Source organism: Carlito syrichta, unplaced genomic scaffold (genome assembly GCF_000164805.1).
Source record: "Carlito syrichta isolate Samal-C Ts95f unplaced genomic scaffold, Tarsius_syrichta-2.0.1 Scaffold306510, whole genome shotgun sequence".
Taxonomy (NCBI): Eukaryota; Metazoa; Chordata; class Mammalia; order Primates; family Tarsiidae; genus Carlito; species Carlito syrichta.
This window is the reverse complement of record NW_007250606.1, coordinates 598925-606894: the sequence shown is the minus strand read 5'-3', so window position 1 is coordinate 606894 and position 7970 is coordinate 598925. Positions and strand designations below refer to the sequence as shown.

The 7970-nt window shown below is 36.3% G+C and overlaps 1 protein-coding gene and 1 pseudogene across 1 annotated transcript in view; both read right to left on the bottom strand.

Moving 5' to 3' along the window:
• Nucleotides 1–4943, bottom strand: part of LOC103265392 — a 6055-nt pseudogene extending 1112 nt beyond the window's left edge.
• The window catches only part of PRTG (protogenin), a 127189-nt gene that overhangs the window by 42991 nt on the left and 76228 nt on the right, over nucleotides 1–7970 (bottom strand). Inside the window, exon 11 of the mRNA XM_008063063.2 lies at nucleotides 5858–6046. Coding sequence (XP_008061254.1) covers nucleotides 5858–6046 — 189 coding nt within the window. The remainder of the gene's footprint in view (nucleotides 1–5857; nucleotides 6047–7970) is intronic.

The following is a 7970-nucleotide window of genomic DNA, read 5'->3' as shown; positions in this document are numbered from 1 at the left end:
CGGCCACTGGAAGCACCCGGCCTGGCTCATGGTGCCGCCGCCACCCGCCCGGCTGTGTCTTTTCTAAGGCTGCTTTTGTGCTGTAATCGCAGAGTGGAATACTTGTGACAGAGTGCTTGGGCTGCCATAAGAAAATACCACAGACCGAGTGGCTTAAAGAACAGAAATTCACTTTCTCATAGTTTTTGAGGCTGAGGACTCCAAGATCAAGATCGGAGTGATTCAGTTTTTGGCGAGGGGCTGCAAATGATTGCCTTTTTGCTATGTCCTCACATGGTGAAGACTGAGCTCTCTCGTATCTCTTTCTCCTCTTGTAAGGGCATCAGCTTTATTGGATTAGGACTTCATTTTTATGACCTCATTTAACCTTTATCATCTTTTCACAGGCCTTATCTCCAAATACAGTCATATCGGGGGCTAAGACTTCAACATACACATTTTGGGAAGACAAACATTTGGTCCACAACACTCACAAAGACTAATGTATTTACCGTCTGGCCCATTACAGAAAAATGTTGCCTATCCCTAGTCCAGATGCTTACATTTCTCAAAGTGGGCAGAAATGCAAATTTCAGACCCCCCCCCATACCTTTTGAATATTACAATCTGTGTTCTAACAAGATCTGTGGGTAATTCATACACATATTAAAGCTCATGAAGCATTGGTTTTCAAATATAGTGATCATGGTAAATCACTTGGGAAAATTTTTTTGTTAAGTTTTATTTTAAAGGTGTGGTGTAAAATACACGGTTAGACGTACAAATGATCATTGTACAGGTAAGGTTTGGGCCTTACTTAGGTCCCTGTGTCACCTGGTTTGAGATAAAAATTTCTTTTTAAATAACAGGCACACATTTTAAAAATACAGACTCTACCCTGGGAGGATAACAATTTTAAAAACAACATCAACAGCAGCTAACCTCTGGTGAGAACTTATAATACAATTTTCCAGGCATTCTGCTAATTTTTATGTTTATTATTCCATTTAATCTTCCTAACATTCTAAAATAGCTATTATTATTATTAATATTATTCCGATCTAAAAGGTTAGGCAAACAGCTAGGATTTGATTTATTAATAAGTTATGAAATTTGAAGTCAAATCCAAGTAGCAGACCTGAAACTTACTTAACTGATATTTTTCTTTTAACTGTCAGTGCCATGTGATTCCTATAAAAGTTCTAAAAGTTGAGTTGAATATCAATCATATTTGGCATTTTCAGATACTGTGGAGAATATTCAAACATTTTTGCTCTGTTGACAAATTAAGAAGATGTTAAGCATTTCCTAATGTGAAGATTCAGCATGTTTTGGCTTGATAATAGATTAAACACAAATAAGAAAGAATAACTTATTGACTTAGAGTGAGTCAAGTACTGTTTAGGGGAACTATTTTCACAAAAAAGGAAAATTAACTGTGGTAAAGCACTGGAAGAATGAAGAGAAGAAAAAAATTTAAGGTATATCCCCAAATATCTTGCCTGTGGTAAACAGCAGTAATAGAGTTAATGGAATTTTCACAGTGATCCTAAAAATGATCTGTTAAAACATAAATGCAAAGTGATCTCATAGAAATCAATGTGGCTTTATTAAGTAAAAGATAATCTGGACAAATGCTTAATGATGTTTCTATTGTTAGTTATATGTTACTTTAGAATGAAGAGTTCTAGTATCGATAATATTTGAGCTGGTAGTTAATCAGGCACCAGATTATCTGAAATGAATTTACAGGCTAAAAGTCAGTATGGAAAAATATACTTGAAATTATTGCAGGAGTAGAAGAATTTTATTATAAAATATAGTGCATTTTGGACTCCATCATAAGGAATGCAGTCATAAGGTTGTAAAAACAACTATATTATAAGTTCACAAGAACTTTCTCCAATTCAAGTGGTCTCTTGCATCACAAAATCTTCTCTTGCCCCAACTGAAGGCAAGGTTACAACTCTATCAATTTGGTAGTTCTTGATTTTCTTTCTTGAGTTATACAACCACACAAACAAATCTTATTCTATTATGGTAAAAAAATAATACCCAGATATCTGACTTAGAATTTGTTTATACAAACCTGGCTAAGAGACTCTAAGTTTACATTACAGTATTAACTAAAGACAGTTTCTTTTGATTCCAACTATGTATTTCAAAAGCATACATACACACATACGTACATACGTACATACATACATAAATGTAAATAATCTGTGAGTTTGGAATGTGCAAGTAATCCACATATATTACTAAAGAGTTTAAATGTTTTGGATCTTAATACTTGGTGTTAAACCTCATGCTCACTAATCATGCTTGCTGTGAAATAAAATTTCAAAAATTAAACAAATTCTTTGGCAAAATAAAACTTAAAGATGATCTAACATCAGTGTCCTAAATGTTAAACTAACAACAGTCTCCCCTTTTTCATTTTGTTATATAAAAACTGAACAATTCATTTTCTGACAGTTAGCTCATGAAAATAGTCCCTCTGCAATAAGAAACTCTAACTTCAGAATTTAAAGCCAATTTCTGAAATACATAGATAAAAAAGGGAATACATTATTTCAATCAGTCTATTAATGGGGAATAGAGTATTATTAATTTTGTTTCAGTTTATTGTGTGATAAATATAAAACATTTTAAAATTCTACTTGTAAGTAAGCTAAACATTGAAAGTGCCAAAGAAAACAAACTAAGTGAAATTAATCGCTACAAAGATGCAAAATCTTGAAGCAAATATCAAACTACAATTTAGAATAAATCACACATAGTTTATAATAAATCACAGGCAAATACTTTGTGCCAACCCCCCAAAAGTAAGCCAGTTCTAATTTAAAACTGAACTAACATAAAACTATTTCCATTACTTTGCCAATATTTATATTATACTATTAAAGACACAAGAATCTTTTTAGCTACTTTAAAAAACTATATCTCAGGGACCTGAGGTTTTAGAGTAAAAGTTTCTAAAATAACCTTCATTACTAGGTGCAATTAAATTCAGTTAATGAGAAATTGGGGGGAAATTGGAAAAGTCAGTCAATTAAATATATTTTGGTTTAATCCTTGTTTTAAGCAGAGGTTACATGTTATATCTTTTTATGTAGTAATAAGTCTTACTTAGAAACATTTGAAAATGCTTGTTAAGTGAATTGAAATATATAAATTTATTCATCATTTTCTTTCTTTTAGAATAAAAGAACTGTGTGTATTACCAAGGAGAATGTGTCCCAATGATACACTTTTAAAATTGGAAACTTAATTACCTGAAATGGAAACAAAAAGATTTGTGTAAGGGTATCAGAAAGAGGATTAGTATGAAAATGAAATTTTGAGGCATCAGTTTATTATTCAAATTGACACTGAATCAGCAAACAGAAGCCTTTAAATTTCATTTCCAAGTCCACTTAGTAAATCTAGTTCCAGTTAGAGTATCTTTAATGTGCCAAAGCTCAGTGAAAGCAAGTATTCACCATGCAAGACACAGATAGGATTCCCTTAACCTATTGCCCTCTAGACACATCATTCTCTGTTAAACAGGCAGCTACCGCCAGATGCTCTCACTAAAAATGGTCACAGATGGTCAGTTGTCCAGTTAACAGGACATACTGCCCTCCCAATGTCCAAAAGTAAGAAGGAAAGGAGAGCTGTTAACACTTGCCTGCTTGGTGAGTTAAAACATATTTGCCTGCTATCAGCTTGGTTGGCTAAGCCTCAACACTGACTTTCTAGAAAAGGAAGGCTAGAACCTAGGGGTCTCAAGATTAAAAGGAACCTTGAAGGGGATCTAGTCAACTGCTGTACAGTGCTAGAATCCACACAACTGCATCCTTGCTAGTCTGCCGTTTCAGCCAGCCGTGACTTGGCAGCTCCAGGGGTGCAGAACCTGCTGTCCAACAAGAAAGCTCCTTCAGCTGCAACAGAGGCCTCCATTTCCCTGAACTGCAATTAGTCCAACTACTCCGTCCAACTCCATAGTCAAGAAACATAGAGCTATTTTAATAGACATGGTATACTGAGTGTAACAAAATAATTTTCTAATTTATGCATTAAAAAGTGATTTTAAATGGAGTTACCTCAAATAGCATAAAAAATGGATTTTACAACATAAGAAAAAGGCAGTAATATATGATTTATTTTTTAAAACAAAGGAAAAAAGGTCTATAGTTTTGAAAGCTATTATTCAGAGATGATTAAAAAGTTCAACACAAATCAATAGGTCTTCCTCTTAGTATATATAGGAATCTGTAGAAAATTTTTAAATGTTAAAGAGTTTCTTTTAATTGCCAACATTTTAATAAAATGCTTCTCTAAACTTTACACAAGGAGAGCATTATTTTGGTTTTTTTTCCTAATAAATTATTCATCTGTATAGAACAAGTTCTCTGTAATGCATGTTTAAGAAAAGCACTCTAGGAATGTACTTTGTATCTTCTGCATATGTCTATTTCCTTAACAGTGAGGAAATTAGAAATACTGAGTTTAACCTATGATTCTTCATCAACAATTGTCTCAAATCCTGTTTCTTAATTGACACTGAGTAAACTTTTCTCAACTCAATGACATGTGTATGAAGAGGGCACAATGAGAAGCTAGGGCTAAAAATAAACGTTGCTGACTTTGGTGACAGTAGGTTGGGCTAACATCATCTCAGTGGCTTAAGGAAGAGCAACCTGGTTCATATGTAACTTTTCCTCATTGTTTATAAATCTGTGTTTACAAAGATCAATAGTGAAAACATTTAACCAAATCAGATTAAATTAAAAACTGATGCAAGATTATAAGCAAAATGCCATCTGGAAAAGTATGACAAAGAACTACAGGATGGAGTTCCGTGTCCCTGTCTCTGAAAACAGATTCCCATCACCGCTTCTCACTGTGCAGGGTCTCAAATCTAATACTTCTCTCACAGTTTGTGCTACCATGAGGTCAGGGAAGGAAATGAAGATGCCCATGGTGGGACTGCTGTGCCTCTTATCTTCTCTCACCTCCAAAGGGCAGTCTGTGGAGGGAAAAGCCAAAGTGCCTTGCAAAATTCTAACATATGCAGAAGGTGCTACAGCAATTCAGTAGGTATCTTGCTGGTCTTCATAATCAAATGGACAGCTTCACACTTAAGGGTGAAAATCTACTCATGGGCAAAAAATAGCTAAGTGTACATTTTACATCTTGGTGAGTTTATATCTGTTTATGCTCATGTATGCATTTTAGATTTAAATTTCTTTACTTCCTACTAAACATGTTCACATCATGAAATTCCTTTCATATTATAAAGATACGAAGACTAGGAAATAAAACAGTGTCTTTCAGACCACTGATAAACCCAAACACAAAGTTAAGTGCTTTTTCTCCAGTGTTCCTGAGTTAAAGCTACATAAAGTAAACATTTACAGTTACATGGGTCATATGTAAGGGCATTAATGGCATTATTTTACATATGATTAGTAATCATACATAAATTTATAATCATATAGCACTCTCAGACAAATTACAAGTTAAACTTAACTTCTGAGTATCACTTAATCATTTGGTGGTATCCCTGTACTAATTCCTAGTCTACATTCCACCATATACTCACAATAATTGATCAGGATCTCACTCTTCAGAGTGAACTCTAGAAAGAAAAGCAGATTCCCAGAGCTGGAGAACGAAAGAAAGGTGTCATGGCTACCTGACATTTTGCCAGTTGACTCACAACAGTAAGTCAAAGACCAGTCACTGGCTTTTTAGCAGTAGAATATATACACTGACATTATAAAATAGATTATTTTCTTTGTACCGCCACATCAGTTCTTGTATCCAATAACATATTCTCCAGTTTGTCAGAGAGGAAGAAAGAAAAGGAAAAGCAAAGTACAGACTCACTCACCTAAACCACTGAGAGTATAGAGAAGGTCTCTGGTATCCAAGAGTATAGGCCCATTCTCTTGCTGCCCTTCTTCTTTGTAGTACAGCTTGTATCCCTGAATGGCAGCTGTGTCATCAGTATCTTGTTGCCACTTCACAGAAATGGTGGTACAGTTCAGAGGCTCCAAATGTAACTCTGGAGACTTAGGGGCTAGAAAAAGTCATCAGAAAATATATGTACAAACAACTCATAATCCGCATGAAGACACAGAATAGTATAGTTCTCTCAATTTTAAGCTCTTAACAAAAAAGTCCAATATAACAATTATATTTCTTCTACCTAACTTTCAAAATTCCACAATGATATTAAACATTTAGAATAAAAAAATGAGTCGGGCTCACTGGCTCAGCCTGTAATCCCGCGCCTTTGGAAGGCTAAGGTGCGTGGATTGCCTGAGCCTATGGGTTCGAGACCCGCCTGGGCAGCGAGACCTCATCTCTACAATAAATTAAAAAAAAAATTCGAGACCCACCTGGGCAGGCAAGACCTCATCTTTACAGTAAAATCAAAAAATCAGCCGGGCGTGGTAGTGCATGCCTGTAATTCTGGCTACTTGGAAGGCTGAGGCGGAAGGATTGCCGGAGCCCAGCAGGTCGAGGCTGCGGTGGCCGGGAGCAGTCACTGCACTCCAGTCTGGGTGACAGAGTGAGACTCCAACTCAAAAAAAAAAGAATAAAAAAGTGCTACTAAAAGACTATATAATAATAAAATAATATCTATGTTTGTATATTTAACTTTTTTTCAAAGAGGCAATAAATACAAGGGGAGACCCCCCAAAAAACCTGTATTATTTTTTGGAGGGCAGATTCCTTGTAGTGTAGCCTTCCCCTGCTAGGTGAGTGTTCTAGGAACCTATTGGCATCAGTGTACCAGTTAACATTGTGAGAGGTTGCCTTCAGCGTCAATAAAAATTTTTTTTGAGATTCTTTCAATGTGTTTACCCATTTCATGATAGGTGATTTACAAAATTTACAAATGCATCTGCCCACACCACATTGTGGTTTCAGCAGTTTTGGTTTTTTTGGTTTTTTTTGGTTTTGAGTTGGAGTCTCACTCTGTTGCCCAGACCGGAGTACAGTGGCCACTCCCGGCCACCGCAGCCTCGACCTGCTGGGCTCCGGCGATCCTTCCGCCTCAGCCTTCCGAGTAGCCGGAATTACAGGCATGTAATTCTATGCCCGGCTGATTTTTTGATTTACTGTAGAGATGAGGTCTCGCTGCCCAGGCGGGTCTCGAACCCGCGGGCTCAGGCAATCCGCTCACCTCAGCCTCCCAAAGGCGCGGGATTACAGGCTGAGCCACCACGCCCGGCTGTTCAGCAGTTTTTGCCCCAAAATGGCATGACCCCTGTGCCCCACCCTCCCTATTCAGCTGATCTCACCCTGAGCTAACAATAAACTTTTCTTTTTGTTTCCCTAGATGAAAAAAAGTCCTCAGAGGGAAATGTTTTGCTAATGTGTAAGAGGCGAAACAAAAAATGGCATAAACAAAAAAAAGCATCAAAATTGACGGGTTCAAAATCTGTTCTGAGTAGTGAAAAAAATCTCAATAGATGTACTGCATCAAACAGAGTACTCTGAAGGTGATTGAAGTTGAAACATGCAAGAATAAAGATATATTTTTAAATAAATGAATTCTGTTTTGGGGAGGTGTCCCCACTCATACTTTCTAATTTTGACCATCAATACACTTCTGTGATAAAGAGAACAGGCATTATCAGTCAATTAACAACAAGAAACAAATCATTCATGTTACATGCCATATTAGTAAGAGAGAAGGGTCTTGAATTTCCCAGCCTTATAGTTTTCCTTCTCTCTCTCTCTTTTTTTTTTGAGTTGGGATCTCACTCTGACACCCAGGCTAGAGTGCTGTGGCCCAATCATGGCTTACCACAGCCTCAATCTCCTGGGCTCAGGCGATCCTTCCACCTCAGCCTCCCAAGTAGTTGGGACTACAGGTGTGTACCACTGCACCCTTATATATAGTCTTTCTATTGAACTAATGATCTAAAAAAATGGCAATATATTAATTAGGCCTCTACTAATATATTACTTTGGTAATTTACTTTGATTTG